This window comes from Ailuropoda melanoleuca, chromosome 2 (genome assembly GCF_002007445.2).
Source record: "Ailuropoda melanoleuca isolate Jingjing chromosome 2, ASM200744v2, whole genome shotgun sequence".
NCBI classification, from domain to species: Eukaryota; Metazoa; Chordata; class Mammalia; order Carnivora; family Ursidae; genus Ailuropoda; species Ailuropoda melanoleuca.
In genome coordinates, this window is record NC_048219.1 from 2,341,576 (window position 1) to 2,360,712 (window position 19,137).

Genomic DNA, 19,137 nt, shown 5'->3' on the forward strand with positions numbered 1-19,137 from the left:
CTGAATTTTGGATTTTAGATTCTTTCTCTCTTCCCCTTTAGTCTCTGGCTCTGGGAGGAACTGTATGAAATTTGGACACTAAATCCTTAGGGCCAAGACTGGTGGTGCCTGGGGTCTCCTTTCTGGTTCCTGAAGGCTGTAGCCTGCCAGGGGCCCATGACGTTTTGCAAACAGTTCTCCCTGGCTGATGAATTAACCCCTCTCCCTGTCTTTCTTTCTTCCTCCCTCCCTTTCTTCCTGTGGCCTTGCCTGCTTGCAAGGCGCAGCTGTCAGCCAGGGAGCTGGGGATGTTGCCGCTGCTCTGTGTTTAGCAGGACTGGACTCCCGACAGAAGGAGGCAGTGGCGAAGCCCTATCGCAGCTCTGGCTTCTTTAGATCAGTTTTGTCATTTGAATGAAGAAAGGTTCATCCTCAGGCCACACACGCAGTCCCCGTCACTCACACCTGCAGGCACAGCGTGCCTGATTCATGTACACCTACCTTGACACCCGCATACGACTGCCCATGCACAACCCTACTACTGGTCGTGTTTCCTCTCACATTCACTCTTACACCTACATACCTCTACACACTCTTCATTTTCATTTGTAGACAAAAGAAACCCAACTCAAGTTGGTTTAGCCAAAGGAGAATGGGGAGGGACTACTATAACTGGGATTTTAAGGTGTGGGTTCAGGTATAGCTGGATCCAGCAGTTCAAGTAGTGACTCCTGGGCTCTGTCTCCTTGTTCTCTGTCTTCGCATTATGGGCGTATGTTTGGCCTCCATCTCAGGCACTTCCCTCCCTCCCTTCCTCCCTCCCTCCTTTCCTTCCTTCCATCATTCCTTTTCTTTCTTTCTCTTTCTTTCTTTCTTTCGATTTTATTTATTTGAGAGAGAGAGAGAGAGAGAACACAAGCAGGTGGAGAGGGAGAAGCAGACTCCCCACTGAGCAGGGAGCCCAATGCAGGGCTCAATCCCAGGACCCTGGGATCATAACCTGAACCAGAGGTAGATGCTTAACCGACTGAGCCCCCCAGGCGCCCCCCCAGGCAGCTTCTCTTTCTACCCGGCAGCTCCAAGTCCATGGTCACCATCATAGCTCTAACCTCAACCAAATAGAGAGCGAGCATCTTTTCTTATGGTCCTAGCAAAAGTCCCAGGGCCAAATCTGATTAGTCATGTGGGTCATGTGTCCATTTCTGTGGCTAGGAAATGGAACGCTTTGATTCCCACGCCCACCCTGAATCAGGGTGTTGGGCAACCCCGCCTGCACCAGCTTTTCTCCACAGAATGGGATCCTGGGTAAGTCAACCTCTCTGCACACCCTGCGCATCAAGTCATACAATTCGTTCACCTGCGTGCATATTCATTCATTTAACGAATGTTACGGGAGCACCCACAGTGTGCCAGGTGCTGTTCTAGGCTCCAGGGTGACAGCCGTGGACAGAGGAAAAGCCCCTGCCCTCTCTGAGCTGACATTACGATGGGAGAGACAGACCATAAACAAATCATCAAGTGAATCCATGTTCTGCCGGGGTGAGGAGTGCTGCAGAGGGATGGAAATCAGGACAAGGAGGACCAGAATGCTGGGGAGGGGGGTGGCGTGCCGTTTGCACGTGGAGCTCAGGGGCCCCCCGTCTGGTAACATTTGGGTGTGGACCTGAAGGGAATGAGCCATGAAGTTACTTTGAGGACAGAAGGCCAGGCAGGGCCGATGGCAGTGCCATGCCATGAATGAGGATTTGCTGGGAGTGGGCGGGTTCTCTGGGACACTGCAGATACACGCTTACCCCTGCTGTCTGCCAGTGTTTATGAGCGCGGGACTGGATTCCTCCTCTGGTCCTTTGATGCAAGCTGTGTAGCCTTGGCCAAGGGACCTAAGCTCTCTGTGCCTGTCTTCTGATCTCTGAAACGAGGGTAGTAATTGTGCGTATAGCATAGGGTTATCATGAGAACTTTCGGAGCTGGGGTATGAGTGGAGTGCTTAGAGCCATTGCCCAGCACAGGATAGGAACTCAGTAAATGTCAGCCGTCAGCGTCATCCTGATGACCATACGCCTGTCCCCCCATGAAACACCACGCATGCTTTCATCTGCACGCACACGGAAGCAGCGCTCTGCGGCTCGCAGCTCCCACGTTCCGTCACTATAGGACTACGCATCTCTGTGTGTCACGGGCTGGCTCAGGGTCCTCATCTCATGCCTCCCTTCCTGGCCCCAGGAGCCTGTGGTGCCTACTTCCGCTGTCAGAATGGCAGGTGCATCCCCCCGAGCCTGGTGTGCGATCGCTGGGGTGTGGACAACTGCGGTGATGGTAGTGACCTGGCTTCCTGGCCACCAGCAGACTGCAGAGGTCAGTGATTGGTGAGGCCCGGGCCGTGCTGAGCAGCTAGGAGGGGAACTGGGGCTAACTCCCAAGGCAGGACCTCCAGGCGAGGGGGCAGGGACCGGAGGCAGGGGCATGGTGGGAGAGAATAAGGTGAAACAAAGTAGTGGGGACTCTGTGTAGGCGGGACTATTCAAGGATCAGAGCAGGTTAGAGCCGGAATGATGCTGGGGATGATCTAATCCAGCTGCTTCCAAATGATACTTCAGCGGTAGAAGCTTTCCTAAGTGGAACTTTGCAGAGGACCAAGACATCAAAAGGAGGGATGCTCTATTTAAGTGGACCCTGAGGCCCAGGCCCTGGCTGACGGATGTCCTACCAAGGGACCTGAGTTGGACCTTCAAGACTTACTTTGGAAACCATTGTCCAGTCTGACTCCTCCATTTTATGTATGGGGAAACAACTGAGGCCTAGGGGAGGAGAAATGTTTTGCCCAAGGTCATAGAGTCAGGGAGTAGCATAACCAGAAACGACCTCTGTGGACAGGGGGGACCAAAATAGGCCACCCAGGAAGCTCCTTCCTGGGAATCTAAGATGCCACATCCTGCAAACAGGGCTGCCATGTACTGTTGAACAGGTTGTTTACTGCAAAAAAACACCTGGCTGAAGGGGCTGATAAACCTAACTTTTTGGAGTTGTCTTAAACTAAGTGAAATACCACAGGTAAAGGGCCCAGCATCCAGCATGGTGCTTGGTGCCCAGAGAATGCTCAGTACAGACACATTCTCCTTCTTGAGAAGTAGCAATATCAGTAAATCTTGGGTGCTGGAGCTGGACTGCATGAACTCAAGTCCTCCCCTTGCACTTTCCGTTCTGTGACCTGGGCAAGCGACTTCACCTCTCTGCGCCTCACTTCCCTTATGTGTGAAATGGAAATACTAATACTAACAAACTCAGACAGGTTTGGGGAGCCTTCAATGAGCCCAAGTCAAGCCCTGGAAAGTTCTGTGTGTTCCTCTATTATTTCCCGCTGCAGGTCCCTCTCTGGTGCCCAGCCAGGCAGGGAGTACAGATGGCCCTGCATCCAAGCCCCTGACGCGCTCCCCGGCTCTCAGGTCTGCAGAAACCCTCCAGATGGCTGCCCAGAAGACCCTCCTCGCAGGCCGGGCCCCTGAACAGCAGGATGCAGCAGCTCCTCTGGGAGGTAGATGGCTCTTGGCTCCCACCTGCTCCCACTCCTCCCACCAAGGTCATACGTGTCCCCCCCCACGTGACAGGGACAGGGCAGCAGGCCCAGGCTGGGGCCTGAGTGGGCTTTCCCTTTCTTTCTGCAGGTCCCCTGCTCCGAGGTGTGGCGCTGGTCTCCTCGCTGGTCTTAGCCTCTGCTGGCCTCCTCGTGGGCTCCGTCTGGTGCTGCTGCTCGTCCCGCTGGCTGGCCTGGCAGGCTAGTGCCCGCTGCCTCTGCCCCAGCTGCACCACCTGTTACGCGTGTCCTGGCCGGGTGGCTCCTGGGGGGCTGCAGCCCAGTGGGCCGGCCTTCCAGGGTCAGGGGGGACATCCCTAGAGGCTGTGGTTTCAGACACAGGAGCGTGGGCTCTGGGGTCAGATGGATTTAGGGCTCTCTACCCCATCCCCAGGAGGCCCACCTGACCTTGGACACGTCACAAAACCCTCCGACTCAGTCTGCTCCTCTCCTGCCTCGTGGTCATCGTGAGGCACACGGGAGCTAGGCGGCCCCGCAGCTCGGGAGGCTGCTGGCACTCTGCTGGAACTGGGAGGGGCGGAGGGCAGGGGCCTTGCTCCACTCCCAGAACTCACCTGCCCGGCTTTGCCCCCCCTCGGCCCCCCTCGGGTGCCACCGAGTCCAGCCCCAGTCAGAGGCCCGGGAGACCACTCTGGCAGGGATAGCACCGTTTATTAAGAAAGATCAAGACAAAGACCACAGGAGGGTCCCTTCTAGGACACAGGGGCCAGGCGTCCTGACCCCACATCTGCGGGCTGCTGGTGGGGCGGGCACGTGCCCCCAGTTGGGCCCTCGGGCTCCCACAGATGGGGCAGGGCTGTCATGTCCCCTTCCTGTCCCTCCCAGTCATGAGTCCTGGCATCCCCCACCCAAGGCACTAACTCTTTTCAACCACCAGTGCCCTCCTCCCTCCATGTCCCCTGGGCCTTCAGTTCCAGATCAGTGGAGGGATAGGGGCTGGTGTGGGCGGGGAGACCCTCTCAGTGCTGGGCTCTGCCTGTAGCAGCTCCTGGGAAGGGTTGGGGGAGAGTTTCCCTTGCCGCCCCGGAGGGCAGGGGCCCTGGGCGAGGTGTTGGGGGAGGCCGGGGATGGGGGGATGCAGGCCAGGAGGGCTTGGTGGGAGGGGGAGGCTGCCAGGGGCAGGTGGCCCAGCTGGCTAGGCAGAGGTGAAAGAGGAAGGGACATGGGCTGGCGGGGCGGGGTGGCCTGCCCAGGGGTGAGCTGCCTTTTGTTCCACAGTTGGACTAAAGAGCTTTCCCCACCCGAGGAGGGTGGCAAAGGCAATTGCGATGCCCCCTGCTCCAGGGACTGGTGAGGCACCAGGCTGGGGGCTGCGGTTGGCTCTTGTAGGACTGAGGGCTGCCCGAGGGCTGCCGGACTGGACAGCCCAGCTCTGCGGGGCTAGGGGCTATCGGTGGTGACAGTTCTGAGCCCCCTCGGCCACCATGTCTGACCCCGAGTCCTGGCGGCCCTCTGAGGCACCGGCTCTCATCCCACCTGCCCTACCTACCACCCTGCGGCTTTGCCCGGGGGCGTTCGTGTGTGGGGGGTGGCGTGCCCACCCTCCAGTCCAGCCCAGGGCAGCAGCAGCAAAGCGTGGCATTGCCTCAGTTTCTTACAAAATATTCATCATAATAATATTAATAATAATATACTCGACGTTGTGGGGCCGGGCTGCTGCCCGGGAGTCCGTCTGGGGTGGGCGGCTGCCTACGACGGGCAGGGGCGGGTGTTGGCCCCGGCCTGGGCGCGGTGCTGCAGGTCCAGCGGCTGCGGGGGCGGGGCGCCGGGCCGGGCTGAGTGCAGCACCAGGTTCTTGATACAGCCCGTGATGCCCGAGGAGAACCGGCCCCCGGTCAGCGTGGTCACGTCGGGAGCTCCGCCTGCGGGGACGGGGGAGGACGGGGCCTATCAGCTCCCGGAGCCCAGGGGCTGAGGAAGGCTGCATGCCCTAGCTCTGCAGGGGCCCCAGTCCCGCCCTTGCCCCGAGGAGGGCGCCTGAGGCCCGCACCGAGGCCCGAGCCTGGGACTTACCGAGGTAGACGCCGCCTTTGGTGTTGACTGCCACGTTAGGGCCTGGCGACTGGCCGCTGACCAGCTCCTCACCGTCCACCTGGATGGAGCCTCTCCGGCCCTCTCTGTTGGTGGAATGGGGGTGGGACCCTCCCCATCAGTTCCAAGAGTCCCTTTCCTTTGCCGCAGAGATGCCAGGCAGGAAAGCCTGCCCCTGCTCCGAGCTCTTTCCTTTCCCCACTGGATGAGATCTGGCCCCACAAACACAGCTTCCTAGCACCTCCCCCAGCTGTCACCTGTCCCCTTGGGTGCTTATCCCCCTGCCCCCCCACGGTGTTCGGTCCCTCCCTGGAAGTCTGTGTTCAGGCTGGTGGGCTCTCCGCCCACCCTGGCTTCCAGTTCTGTCTCCCGGAGCTCGGAGCCTGCCTCCCTGCACACGGTGGGCGGCGTCCCGTCCCACCTCAGAACTCTTCACCCCTCACCCCAGGGCCCAGGCGGGCTCTCTTACCGCAGTGCGGTCACCCGATGCCACTCGCCATCGTCAATGGGGTCCTCAGAGACAAGGCGGGCCTCCCCGCTGCCCAGCTGGTAGCTGCAGTCACAGGCCAGGACAGCGTGAGCGGGGCAGACGGCGCTGGTGTGTGGGGCTGGGGTGCGGGGGGCTGCAGCTTCTCGTGGGAGGAGCCGTGGCACTGAGCAGAGGGGAAGCTCTGAAGGGGTGTGGGGGGCAGGGATGGGGAGGAAGGGCCAGGTGCCCAGACCCACCTGAAGACAAGGTGCCCGTCCTGAAGCCCGAGACTGATGAAGTCCTTGCCACGGCCAGCCTCTCCCACGTCCTGCCAGGGAAGCACAGGATCGCTGGGGTTCCCGGTCTGGACAGCCGAGGCCCCTCCCGCTGTGGCCTCCACCCTCCTCGCTCTCACCGCCCTGGCCACCAGGAGGCTGGGGACCCTAAGGCCGGGCTGGACGCCCTCACTCACCACGCCCTGCCAGAGCAAGAGGCCGTTGGCCGTGCTGGTCCGAACCTCCAGCTCGATGGTCTCCGGCACCTCGGGCAGGCTGCGCGTGAGGGGTTAAAAGTTGCAGATTCCTTTTCCCCTCCCCGGACCCACCAGCTCCCCCACCACCCATCTCACCTCCTGGAGAAGATGTGGCCAGGGAGGGCTAGGAAGCCATCATCGTGGAAATAGGCTCCGTACTGTCCAGGGGCATCTGTGGGACGACGTGGGGGATGGTGAGGCCCCTGCCCGCCTGCACGGAGCGGCCACCGTACGGACTCCGGGACCCCCACCTCCACCCCAATGTGTGTGACTAGGGGGGCCCTGAGCCTGCAGTCTCCAGAGACCCCAGGGAGCTATGGACACAAGTCAGGGGCCTGTGAACTTGGACGGGGAGACACTGTCGCTCGACCTTCACTCACTTCTCACTGAAACGTAGCAGCTGCTTCCACTCTGCGTGGGGGCCGCAGACCTGAGGAGCCGAAGTGGGACCTGCACTTGTCACTAACACTTTTCCTTATCACGTGACATTGGTTACAGATGCTTCAGAGCTTCCCGAAATTGTGGGAGCCGTTAGGGCCACCACTCGATCTCGTTACGTACTGTGTTCATACAGCAGCTCGTATGTTACAAATCAAAACATTTTAAATATTTTGAGAACCTTATTTCAGCACAATTGGTTTCCTTTGAAATCTTATGTACTTTATTTTACGTAGCCAGTAGGGTCTAGATAGATAGACCAATCGTCCCTATTGGCTGAGTCCTGTCCTGTTTTTAGCTCCTAAAGTTCACATCCCGAGAAACCCCTTAGTCCTGAGCAATCCGGGAGAGCTGGTCACCTAGGTCCGTGGCACATAAAAGGTTCAGAGCCTTTGTGTTCCTGCTATCCTACAGAGGTGAAGATAGGCTGGGGGGGTGGTGGTCTGTGAATGACCCGCCCAGAAAGTGGGAAGCCAGCAATGGCAACCCAGACCTTTAGGCCCCAACGTCCATACTGTGTGTGGTTCCAGCATTGCTAGCCCTACCTGCTCAGACCCGTCCCACAGGCCAGTGCTGGTCCCTGCGGGCCTACAAGGTTAAGGGACACTTTGCCACCCTCCGCCCAGTGATGCGAACAGTGAACATTTCCCAAGCACCTGCTATGTGCCAATCAACATGCGGGGAGCGTCACAGCCAGCTGCAAGCATCATTTCATTTAACTGGATCCTTACGATAATCCTATAGCTTAGATATAACGTTAACAAAAGCTAACATTCTGTACCCACTGTAGACCAGATGTTGTTCTAAGCATTTTGAGTACATTAAATAATTGTATCCTGATGCAAACCTTTATCTAACCCTCATGGAAGAATGTTACGTCTCTTTATTTCACACATAAGGAAACTGAGGCACCGAAGGGTAAGTGACTCACCCAAGGTTATACAGCTAATAGGTGGCGGGGCTAGGATTTGAATCCAGAGCCCATGCTCTTAGTCACTCTACCACTAACTCTCCTATCACATTAATGAGAAATGAGAAGATGGGTATCTATAAGCAGTTAGCCCAGCATCTGCAAATGTTCAATAAACACTGATTTGTAAAAAACAATCATTGCTTTTAAATAGATTGTGGAACCCCTGAGAAGGAAGGTCTTGCCTTGTTCATTATCTACTTCATGCTTCCAGGCCGAGGACGGGCACACAAGAGTTTGTTGACAGGATGTGTGAATATAGAGGAGGAAACTGAGGTCAGGGTGGCTCAAGGACCCACCCCGGGGCCACCTAGCCAGCTCAGGCAGCCCGTAAGTACAGGGCAGGACCCAGCTGTGTTGCTGGGCTCCTTCACTCTGTTCCTCTAAGCCCGGTGAGCCTCTCATGTGACCTTGTCTTGCTCACAGGACAGAACTAAGAGTGTGGGCTCCCTGGGAGAGGGGCTGAGATGGGAAACCAGGGAGGAGACAGGCCTCTCACCACAGGAAGTACGTACCGTTGCCCCCGCTGCCTTCCAGATGCCAATCAGGCTCTACTGTGCCTTGTCCAGAGCCTAGGAGGAAAGGCAGGTGCAGCTGGTGGGCACAGACACTGGGTTCCATGTGCCCCCTCCCAGGGCCCCGAGAGGGAGGTGGGGAGAAGCCAGGACAATTACCTTGTTGGCACCGGGGGCCAGAGAAGCCGGGGGGACAGAGGCACCGGGTGCCCTGGCAGGTGCCCCCGTGCAGACAGGGCTCACGGAGCTGGCAGGGGTTCTCCTCGTGCTCACAGAGGTCTCCTGTGGGCCAGGGCGCAGTGAGCGGGCGTGGGCCGGAGCGGCTCGCCGACCACCCCACGCTCCCCCTCTCCGCCCCCGCTGGGGCCAGGCAGGCCCGCACACCTTTGAAGCCATCCGCACACAGGCATTGGAACTCGTACTCGCCGGCCGGCATGCACGTGGCGCCGTTCCGGCAAGGCTGGCGCTCACACGGGGAGCTGGTATAGCATTGCCCGACGCCCTGGCTGCCCAGGAAGCTGTAGGTTAGGTCCAGTCGCTTCCCGTTCACTGACACCTGTGGGCACAGGGACGCTAAGGGGCTCCGGGCATGCTGGGGGCAGAGGCCAAGGGGCCCAGCGCAGGGCAGGAGGCTGCAGAGGGTAGCTGGGAGCCTAGGCGGGAACGTGAGTGGTGACGTGGGATTCCAGCACAGGCGAGGGAGGAACCCGCATACCAGGGACGTCCAGCAGTGCGGTCACTCCTCAAGGAGGTGTAAATTCTCTCCATTTCGCAGAGGAGGGAACCAGGCTCTGCGGGAAGCGTTTGGGCTCTGGCCTCTGGAGGCTGCTCCTCACCTCGCCCACGCAGCCGCGGAAGTGAGCGCTAACGTTGGTGGCCGGGGGCAGCCGCACCGAGGGCTCCACGCCACCGAGGTAGAGGAGGGTGTGCAGGTTGAGGCCCTGGCTCTTGCCCGGCGAGGACCGCAGCACGGGGGGTCTGCTGTTCACGCGCAAGCTGCCGTCCTTGTTCAGACGCTCGGCAGACACTCGGTGCCAGTGGCCCAGGGCCAGCGGCTCGGGGCTCCGCAGCACGGCCAGCCCTGGGGAGGAGGCCAGACGGGGATGGCGCGTGCGGAGGGCCCCCCGCCCCCGCTACAGGGACTTGAGCCAGTAGGGTGTTCCAGGAGGAGCCTGACAGAGGCCTAGGGGACTTGTCTAGAGTCACACGTGCAGAGAAGGAACGCGAACGAACAGAGGACTTTGGTCTGTCTGACTTCATTTTTTTTTTTTTAAAGATTTTATTTATTTATTTGACAGAGATAGAGACAGCCAGTGAGAGAGGGAACACAAGCAGGGGGAGTGGGAGAGGAAGAAGCAGGCTCCTAGCGGAGGAGCCTGATGTGGGGCTCGATCCCAGAACGCTGGGATCACGCCCTGAGCCAAAGGCAGACGCTTAACGACTGCGCCACCCAGGAGCCCTGGTCTGTGTGACTTCTGAAGTTATTCCTCCAACCCTCCTCGGGGAGCCCAGGGGGGCGCAGAGCTTGGCACCTTGAGCCCATCTGCCTTTGGTGTCCTGTGCTCACCTGACCCTAACTCGTAGCGGAACTCCAGGTGGCCACCGGCCATTGCCAGGGACACGAAGTCTTCCACAGGCCCGCTCTTGCCCCCGCTGAACACCAGGATGCCGTCGGGTGCCAGCGGCTTGAACTCAACGTCCAGGCGCAGCTCGTGGTGTGTGTTGGTGAGGGCGGGCAGTGCCAGGTACGAGCCGGTGCCCGACATGGAGGGGGTGGTCACCGTCACACCTGTGGCAGCCATAGCTCAACCAGGGGCAGTGGGGGTACTGGCGTCCCTGCCGGGCTCGCTCCAGACCCCGGGGCTCAGCACCAGCTGATCCGTAGCTGCAGCCGCACAGGAGGCCCTGCCCTTGGGCACCACAGACCATGCTGGAAGGGTTTCCAGGAAGGGGGGGGGCCTTCACTGAAACGTCGTGGGAGGGATTCAGACCGGGGAGAGGCTTAGCCAGGTGACTTTGAGGCCCTCTGGCTCCGGACTCACGTTAGCATCCACAGGGCCCTTTGTGGTCTCAGAGTGTCCCCGCCCAGTCCTCCGGGACTCCCTGGGGACTCAGGTCCGGCCCCACTCACCTTCCTCACACCTCACCCCTGAGCGGCCCAGGTGGCAGCGGCAGGTGTAGCCTCGGCCGTCAGGCCGGTTCACACAGGTGGCATCTGGCCCACAGGCCTCTGGGGGACACAGGGGCCAGAGAGAAGGACATTGAAGTGGCCTGGGAGAGGGTGGGGTCCTGATGTTTCAGCCCTACCTACTGCCGCCTGAGGGCCTCGGCCAGCCTGGGAGGACTGCATCAGGGGACTGGGCAGGAGGAATGGATGACAGCGGGGTAGGGGGGCACCAAGGAGGCCGGGCGGGGGACAGCATGGGAGGGAAGTGCAAGAGTGATGGGGGAACAGTGTGGAGTGCTGGGTACCTGGGCGGCAGGTCACGGTTTGAGTGCCTTGGTGAGAGATGGGAAGGTGGTAGGTACTTGGGGTGTTGGGGGGTTGCCTGGCCGGAGTGATGGGGGTAGGATGAGTAGCTGGGCACCAGGGACGGGGTGAGAACTTGGGGAGCAGAGTGGGTGTTAGGGTGGCAGGGACGGAAGTCAGTATCTGGGAGGAGTGGCAAGTACTTACAGTGTGGTGAGTACGGTCAGCAGTGGGGTGGGTATGGAGGGGAGGCTACGGGCAGAGGCGAGCGCCCAGGGGTGGCAGCGATCGGAAGGGGGGGTCACACACCTGGGTGGCAGTGCAGGGCCTGGGAGTGCTCGCAGCGGCTCCCGGTGAAGCCAGCCGGGCAGACGCACACGTAGCTGCCGCTCTCCGAATCCTGACACTGGCCCCCGTTCTGTGAAGCCGCCCCCAGAAGTCAGGCGGAGAACCCCCCGGCTCTCCCCCACTTCCCACAGGGGCTGCCCCTGCGGAGGGCAGCGGCCAGGGGCAGTGAGGCGGCGTGTGCGGTGTGGGGTTACCTGGCACGGCCGGTCCCGGCAGGTGGGGCAGTGGGAGATGCCATGCGCGGTAAGGTTGAGGTCGTGGAAGACAATTTCCTCGCCCTGGATGCGCAGCTCCCGGACACAGCCTAGGGCGGGGGGGCAGCCTCGATGGGGGGGCGGTGCCAGGAGGCCTGCCCAGCCCCAGCCTGCACCCCGCAGCGCTTGCCCAGGCTCCCAGGGGCTCTGCCAGCCAGCCAAGGCTTGGCCAGGCATGGGGGCTGGGGGGGGGCTCACCTACGAAACCGCTGCTCAGCCCCGCCTTGGGGATGGCGCCGTAGTCAGGGTAGCCACCCAGGTAGAGCTCCTCGTTGAGGTCCAGGCCCTGGAACTTGCCCTGGGGAGTGGAGAAGCCGGGGGTGGTGGGCAGGGGCTGGGCAGAGGTGGAAGGGGGCTGGAAACGGGGTGTGGTACTGGTGGGGCCTCACCTGAGAGGTCCCGTTGACCGGGGCCAGGCTGCCCACGATCAGGGAGCCCTGGGTAAGGCTGCGCAGCAGGGTCACGGTGTGGAACTGGCCCAGTGCCAGTGGGGTGGGGTGGCGGATGGTGGCCATGCCCGAGCCTGCGTCAAACCTGCTCCCGGGGTGGGGCCAGGGCAGGGAGAGAGCATAACGGGCTGGTCAGAAGGGCCGGGCAGGAGGCTCAGCCTGGGGAGAGGTGATGACACCGTTTCCTGCAGATCTGATCTAGGTCCTGTCCCTGCCTTGTCCTCCCACCCTATCACCCACGCCCAGCTCGCCCCATCCCTGCCCCTTCCCCAGATCCCCCCTCTGCCCCCCCATCCCCAGAGCTTATCCAGAGCAGCCCCAGGACGCTAACCGTCCTTGGCTCCATGGCCCTGGAGATCACCTTGCTGCTTTCCTCCTTTATGGCTGCTCTCCCCCAACCGCAATATCTACCCCCCAAGGCCAGAACTTGATCTATCAGTGCCCGGCACAGAGTAGGTGTCCAGCAAATAGTTTTTGAGCCAGTGAATGAACGAGTCTGGTCCGCAGGAGCCCCACCCGGGAAAGAGGCCCCGGCATCACTGCGCATCTCGGCCACGGTTCTGTGCAAGTCTGCGCGGCTACCTCCTGCACCTGGTCGACACACTGTGCCCGCTCCGGCAGATCAGGCGGTCACTGAGGGTCACCGCCGCATCGGCCTCCTTCCTCCTTCATTCAACTCGGTCCGGGGTGGTGTGTGCCTGACCAAAGCCCTGCAGTCCGGTCCCCCAGCCCCCTTCCCTTGTAAATGGGGAGGGCGAGGGTCTCACCGGAACTCGGGCCTTCCCCCCACAAGGCCGAAGGAGATGAAGTCGGGCTGCCTATTGGCCAGGTTGGTGGGGCTCCCCGGGATCTGTTTCTGGCCGTTGTACAGCAGCATCCCTGGAGAGGGGCACAGCCGTGTCAGGGCCTCCCGCCAGCCACGGGCTCCCTGTCCTCCCAGCCCTGGGAGTGAGTGACCACAGCCAGGGAGCCTTCACTCCCCGGCTCCCGTCCTTCCCTCCACACGCCCCGCACAGCCAGGGCCTTCTCACTGTCTCTGGATGTCCCTATACAGGGCTGGGTCAGAGCCCCTAAAGACACGGAATTTGCTTCACTCACACTGGAGGGCCTACCTGAAGGAGGACAGGGAGGCAGAGACTCACCAGAGTAGAGAAGGAGGCCTGGATAGTGAAAGTCAGAGAGCCGTAGGAGATGGAGGGAAGAGAGAGAGAGAGAGAAAGTAAGAGAGAGAGAGAGGAGGGAAGGCTGAGAGATGGAGACAAAGGAGGGAAGGAGGAGGACAGAATGAATCGGAAGCCGGGACAGGAGGCTGGGTGTGGGTGCACACGTCACAGGTGGGACGTACTGTGGAGTGGGGCATAGAGACAGGAGGAGGCACGAGACAGGGCCCAGATGGCAGGCCTGGGGGTCCCCGGACAGGGAGCTGAGGGAGGTGGGTAGGACCGGGGGCCACCATATCTCAGACAGTGGCGGCGGTTACTCCGGGAGATCCACACCCCACGGCAGCCCCTCTCCCGCTCACCATCGGCGGAGTCGGGCCGGAAGGTGATCTTGATCTCGAACTTCCTGTAGGCGTCTTTGATGGTGGGCAGCGGCAGGAAGGAGTGGGGGGTCTGCGTGAAGTAGGGCACCACTCGCTCTGCGGGCAGAGAACGCGGCTAGAAACCATGCCCCCCCGGGCAGCGGGCAGCGCACTGCCGAGGCGGGAGTCTGGAAGGTGTCCTCTTACCTGGCACCTGCAGATGGGCAAAGGCTTTGACCTTGCCCTGCCGGTTAGTGGCCGTGCAGACGTAGGTGCCTGCGTCCTGGGGTCGGACGGAGGGCAGCAGCAACACGTGGTTTTCCAGGCGGCTGTCGGGTGGCAGGTCACCATCCAGCTGCAAACACACCCACGCTCTGGAGCCTGGCCTTGGCCCGCACCTCCGCAGGGCCTGCCTCCCATCTCGCCTCAGGCCCTCCCTTGAACACCGAGCACAGACTGTGCCAAGCCCGGGCCAGGTCCCGGGGGCACCGAGACCGTGAAGGCCTGGTCCCTGCCCCTCAGGCATGCCTGCTGCAGCCCTACCCGGCACCTACCTTGCTCCAGGTGATGTCAGGAGTGGGGTAGCCTGAGGCCATGCAGGGGAAGGCGGCTGCAGAACCAGCAGGTACACGGACCTCTGGGGGTGTTGAGATCTGGGGCAAGGCTAGGAGTGGGGAAGGAGACAACGGCCACCATTTGAGAGCCCAGCCTGTGTCCTGACTCGTTCCATCTTCACACTAGCCCCCAAAGGGAGGCGCTGCGTCCCCATGTCCCAGACGAGGTTGCACACGTGGAACGGGGCAGTCAGGGCTCAGAGAAGGGTCCGTTGGACTCCGCAGCCCGGGACTCTTCAACACACCCCAGCAGAAAGTTGTGCCACCCCCTGGGGACCCGAGGAGGGGGCACCAGGACAGTATGCAGCGGGAAGTCTGGGGGCAGGTCATGGGGGCTGGGGTGAAAAGGAGCTGCCTTTGAAGACAGCACAGATGCGTGCTGGCCCTGCGTCCCCGGCTCCTTCTCACTCTCCTATGTCTGTTTCGTGTTCATGTCGCCTCTGCCATCAGACTGGGCGGTGGGGCTCCGTCATCAGAGCAGGTGCTCTGGCGGGCGGGGACTACACATCCGCTTGCCGATGCCCCTGCCCCCGTGGAGGTCCCTGCCGGCCTTCACCTTGCACGAGCAGCAGCACGTGGGACTGGGTGGTGCCGGCGGCGTTGGTGGCAGTGCAGCGATACTGTCCCGCGTCGGCCAGCTCCACGTGAGCGATCCTGATGACACCGCCGCTCTGCACAATGCCGGGCCGCAGGCGCCCCCCGACCTTGCTCCATGTCACCTGAGGCTTGGGGTCGCCCAGGGCCAGGCACTCGAACTCCACGGCGTGGCCAACCACCACGGTCTGCACGGACGTGCGGATGTTGATGAGCACAGAGGGCAGGGCTGGGGAGGAGGGGAGCAGAGGCAGAGTGAGGCCAGCCTACTGCGGGCCCGGCCCAAGGACGTGAGCCCCGGGGCGCCTGCCCCCCCCATGTGCTTTCTCACGCATTCGCTCAGGAACACACGCGCTTGTCTGCTCCTGCTCGTAGGTTCACTCACTTGGGGGTCTGCTGTCCTGCTTCCTTGGTGGGTCTGAGCACCCACTCGCTCCACCCATCTCCCTTGTTCCTCCCTCCCTTGCAATAATTGTCAAGCCCCCTCATACTATGCTGGACACAAGCAAGTTACAATCGAGTAATTCTCTTTATTCATAGACATTTAAGGGGCTTCCTGGGGAGCACAGCCCCTGTGTCCCATCATCTCTGTCTCTCGCTCTTAGAAGAGGCCTGAAGTGGCCATCCTACCTTGGACAACCAGCTGGGCACTGGCCTGGGCCTGTCCCCACGGTCCATGGGCCTGGCAAATATATGTCCCTTGGCAGCTCTGGTCCAAATTCTGGATCCTATAAAGAAAAAATAGTAAGACATCAGTGAATAAAAACACCTGACAAGAATGCTTTGCAATGGCGGGGTAGTTCAAAGCCATCAGAGATTAGCACACGATGGAAGCTTCTGGTCTCCCACTAACCGCATGAGGTAGATAGGCAGTGAGATAGGGCAGGCAGGCAGACCAATGTCACCACACCCATTTTAGGTCAAGACCTTATGGGCAGATCTCAAGATCACACAGTTACCAAGCAGCAGAGCTGAGACCTGGGTCATGTGCATATATCCGGCCTCGGAGCCTGTTCCCACCCCCCTGCACTGCTGATAAGGATACAAATATGAGCCACTGCTTAGTGAAGGCCTCTCGAGTGCTTTGGATAATCTCACGCAGTCTCATATAATCCATTGTACAGCTGAGAACACTCAGGATCAGAGAATGGAAGTGACTTGCCCAAGGACACGGTTTCATGCTGAGCCCCACAAGACAGGTATCCTAACCGCCCCTCTTCTGCCCGTTGGGCTGGGGTGCTCAAGTTCCGTCTGGCCTGCCCCCCTGACTCACCGGAGCACCCCATCCTGCACACTGTGGCCAGGAGGCAGCTGCCCCCCTTCCTTGATCCAACGGAGCCGAGTGCCCCGGTCAGGGGGTACGGCACAGTGGAACTCGACGCTGGCCCCTATGCTCTTGGTCTCCAGCTGAGGTGTGACCTGAACGGTGGGCGTGGATCCTGCTGGGATGGCAGTGGCCGAGACGGAGCCAGAGGGGCCTGCGGGGACATGTATGAGGTTCTGTGTGTGTGTGTGTGTGTGTGTGTGTGTGAGAGAGAGAGAGAGAGAGAGAGAGAGAGAGAGAGATCCCTGATACCTCCCCCTCCCAGGACCCAGAAAACACCCTCCTGACATGTACGAGATGTTCTTTTCCTAGGAGCCTCTTCTGCCCTGCCTGAGCCGGGCTGCTCACCTTGCACAAGCACGTGGGCGAAGGCCTCTGCCGAGCCCACCTTGTTGGTGACCCGGCAACGGTAGCGGCCTGAGTCCTCGGGGGCTGCAGGCTCAAAGCGCAGCATCTCGTTCCTTGGGGTCACCCTCCTGGGGAGGCTGCCACCCACTCGGCTCCACTGGAAGGTGAGCGGGGGTGTCCCGTGAGCCAGGCACTGGAGCTGCACTGTCTCCCCTGCCCGCACCGAGGCGTGCTCCGGGACTGTGGTGGCATACGGTGGGCCTGGGATGGGGGCGGACACAGAGGTCAGGGCAGCGGTCAGGGTGGAAGCAGGTGTTGGATGCAGGCGACTTGCCAAAGGACCGGGGAAGCTGAATGGCGAAGCAGGGGACTGGGGATGAGGGAAGCAAGGGTCCCAGGAGGGGAGGTGGGTCTCGGACTAGGGCAGGATCTAGGGGGCTGAGGGGCACGGGGCCCTCTGCACGGTACTCCCGGGGTTCTGTCCAGGGTGTAGCCCGACTGGGGGCTCAGACCTCCATGCAGGGCAGAGAGGATAGCCCAAGGAGGGGCCTTACTTTCTACGTGCAGGGCGATGGTGGCCTCAGCGTGGCCGGTGGGACTGGTGGCATTGCAGATGTACTGGCCTGAGTCCTGCTGGGCTATGCGGGGGATGATGAGTGTGTCACCTTCCAGCCGGTGCTGCCAGGGCAGCGGGGAGCGCAGCTTGGACCAGTGGATGGTGGGTGCGGGGCTGCCTGCGGAGTGGAGTGAAAGACCACAGAGGTCACTGGGCTGCCGTAGGAACGAGCTGGGCATGAGGCTGGTGAGGCAGTGACTGGGGGATCTCAGCCCCTCATGGGGGTCCCTGCGTGGGCACCTCAGCCATCACTGGGTGGTGCCAGCAACAAAGTCCCCTCCCTGGGTACGATACCATCTTCAGATCTCGCGTCTACTGTTCAGGCCCCAGTGCGGCACCGCTCTGCCTGCCCTGCGTGCCAGCCCCTGTCCACACCTGTGGCCGAGCAGCGCAGGGTGGCCGTGTGTCCAGCCTCTATGGTCAGCTCGGCTTCTTCGACTTGGACCTGGGGGGCCCCTGGGGCCACAGCGCCTGTGTCCACAATCACCTCCACTCGCTTCTGCGCTGTGCCCAGTGCATTCTGAGCCAGGCACACGTAGATGCCTGCATCTGATGGTTTTGCTGATGAGATCTGGAAGAAAGCAAGGATGCTGGGTAGGTGGGCACGGATGGGCACCTGGGCATCAGCCCCCAGGTCTGGCTTGCTTTCACCTCTTCTGTCCATACTTCCCTTTGCATTCAGGTCTCCTGTTTGACTGGCTGCTTGAGAACTCACACTCAAGGCACCCAGCCCACTAGTCTGTCCATCCACTCATCCATCAACCCACCTATCCAGCCCCCATCTACCCACCCATCCACTTACCACACATCCATCCATCCAACCGTCTACCCACCCATCCACATACCCTTCCACCCACCCACCCATCTACTCACCTATCCATCCACCCACCCATCCACTTCACCCATTCATCCACCCATCTACCTACCCACCACCCATCTACCCACCTACCCACCCACCCATCCATCCATCCTTCTAGCCATTCTTCCTTCCTTTCTTTCTTTTACCTTTTTTCTTCCTGCCCATCTTCCAATCTACCCACCAACCACTTATGCCATGCCTCTCTTTCTCTCTCCATCCATTCATCACCCACCTGCCCAACCATGACCCTTTCCTCCAAGCATCTGCTCAAGGATGAGCCCCGACTGGGCCTCAGACCCAGAGATGAAATAGCCCTGGCCTCTGGGGCCTCACCTGCAACACTGTGTGGCTGTCCACGACCCCATACATCCGCTGTTCCACGTTGGTGGGAGCGCCAATCCGGGTCCAGCGAGCCGAAGAGCGGGGCTCCCCAGCACTGACACACTCCAGGGTGACAGACTTGCCCACTTTCACCCGCACGGGGCCCTCGGGGAGCACAGACACAGTAGGGGGCCCTGCCCAGAGGAATGGCATCACTGATGCATGTGCAGGGCTCTGCATGTCACGTATACCGTCACGGTCCCTGTCTCAGTGACTGCCTGGTAGGTACTATGCTGCACCGATGTGGAAACTGAGGCCGAGAGGGAGAATGCTCAAGGGGGAGGCATCGGCAGAGGCAGGATTTAAACTTGGAGGCTGTGTGCTCAGAATCAGCGCTAGAAATAGGGAGGCAGAGCCCGCGGGGCCGCCGCTGCTCACCGTGCACACTGAGGTTCACGACACTCTGGGCCACGCCGTAGGCATTGGAGGCCACGCAACGGTAAGCACCCTGGTTGCTGGGCCGGGTGCCCACGATGGTGATGATGGAGCCGTTGGGGCTGATTTGGACGTTGTCTGTGGAGTTGGCATTGGGCAGGGTAGGGTCAGTGAGGTTTTCCTCATGCTTCTGTGTTGCCAGTAGGCATAGCTTGGCCCTGTGTCCCCAACCCCTCCAGCCTGGGTGTGTCTAGCCACGGGGTCTCTGGTGGCAGATGGAAGAGTCCTTGGAGACTCTGGGGTTCAGCCCCCTCACCATCCAGATGGGGTCAGTGAGGCCCCAGAGGGGAGGGGCCTCAGCCAGAGTCACACGCTGAGTTTGGTGCCACGCTCAGCCTTTGCCCCACCCACAGCGGGGATGACACCTTCACACCTGCCTCCAGAATCCTCCCCGCCT

General features: G+C 60.8%; 2 protein-coding genes across 7 annotated transcripts in view; one reads left to right on the top strand and one right to left on the bottom strand.

Annotated features, from left to right (window-relative positions):
• LDLRAD2 (low density lipoprotein receptor class A domain containing 2) overlaps nucleotides 1-3,871 on the top strand; it is a 10,508-nt gene extending 6,637 nt beyond the window's left edge. The window contains exons 3-5 of the mRNA XM_019799964.2: nucleotides 2,203-2,334; nucleotides 3,344-3,511; nucleotides 3,642-3,871. Of these exons, the coding sequence (XP_019655523.2) occupies nucleotides 2,203-2,334; nucleotides 3,344-3,511; nucleotides 3,642-3,871 (530 nt within the window). The remainder of the gene's footprint in view (nucleotides 1-2,202; nucleotides 2,335-3,343; nucleotides 3,512-3,641) is intronic.
• A 332-nt stretch (nucleotides 3,872-4,203) lies between these two features.
• HSPG2 (heparan sulfate proteoglycan 2) overlaps nucleotides 4,204-19,137 on the bottom strand; it is a 96,720-nt gene continuing 81,786 nt past the window's right edge. For all 6 annotated transcript variants that reach the window (XM_034646007.1, XM_034646001.1, XM_034645998.1 and 3 more), the window contains 28 exons: nucleotides 18,684-18,818; nucleotides 18,258-18,439; nucleotides 17,441-17,636; nucleotides 17,004-17,183; nucleotides 16,450-16,710; nucleotides 16,051-16,255; nucleotides 15,408-15,505; nucleotides 14,740-15,006; nucleotides 14,124-14,233; nucleotides 13,777-13,924; nucleotides 13,570-13,686; nucleotides 12,815-12,926; nucleotides 11,988-12,132; nucleotides 11,797-11,896; nucleotides 11,539-11,648; nucleotides 11,306-11,414; nucleotides 10,658-10,756; nucleotides 10,094-10,315; nucleotides 9,363-9,607; nucleotides 8,911-9,082; nucleotides 8,686-8,808; nucleotides 8,527-8,583; nucleotides 6,700-6,775; nucleotides 6,544-6,622; nucleotides 6,329-6,399; nucleotides 6,072-6,155; nucleotides 5,585-5,688; nucleotides 4,204-5,433 (listed from right to left, as the gene is read on the bottom strand). In XM_034646007.1, coding sequence (XP_034501898.1) covers nucleotides 5,261-5,433; nucleotides 5,585-5,688; nucleotides 6,072-6,155; nucleotides 6,329-6,399; nucleotides 6,544-6,622; nucleotides 6,700-6,775; nucleotides 8,527-8,583; nucleotides 8,686-8,808; nucleotides 8,911-9,082; nucleotides 9,363-9,607; nucleotides 10,094-10,315; nucleotides 10,658-10,756; nucleotides 11,306-11,414; nucleotides 11,539-11,648; nucleotides 11,797-11,896; nucleotides 11,988-12,132; nucleotides 12,815-12,926; nucleotides 13,570-13,686; nucleotides 13,777-13,924; nucleotides 14,124-14,233; nucleotides 14,740-15,006; nucleotides 15,408-15,505; nucleotides 16,051-16,255; nucleotides 16,450-16,710; nucleotides 17,004-17,183; nucleotides 17,441-17,636; nucleotides 18,258-18,439; nucleotides 18,684-18,818 — 3,980 coding nt within the window. In that variant the 3' untranslated portion in view covers nucleotides 4,204-5,260. The remainder of the gene's footprint in view (nucleotides 5,434-5,584; nucleotides 5,689-6,071; nucleotides 6,156-6,328; nucleotides 6,400-6,543; nucleotides 6,623-6,699; nucleotides 6,776-8,526; nucleotides 8,584-8,685; nucleotides 8,809-8,910; nucleotides 9,083-9,362; nucleotides 9,608-10,093; nucleotides 10,316-10,657; nucleotides 10,757-11,305; nucleotides 11,415-11,538; nucleotides 11,649-11,796; nucleotides 11,897-11,987; nucleotides 12,133-12,814; nucleotides 12,927-13,569; nucleotides 13,687-13,776; nucleotides 13,925-14,123; nucleotides 14,234-14,739; nucleotides 15,007-15,407; nucleotides 15,506-16,050; nucleotides 16,256-16,449; nucleotides 16,711-17,003; nucleotides 17,184-17,440; nucleotides 17,637-18,257; nucleotides 18,440-18,683; nucleotides 18,819-19,137) is intronic.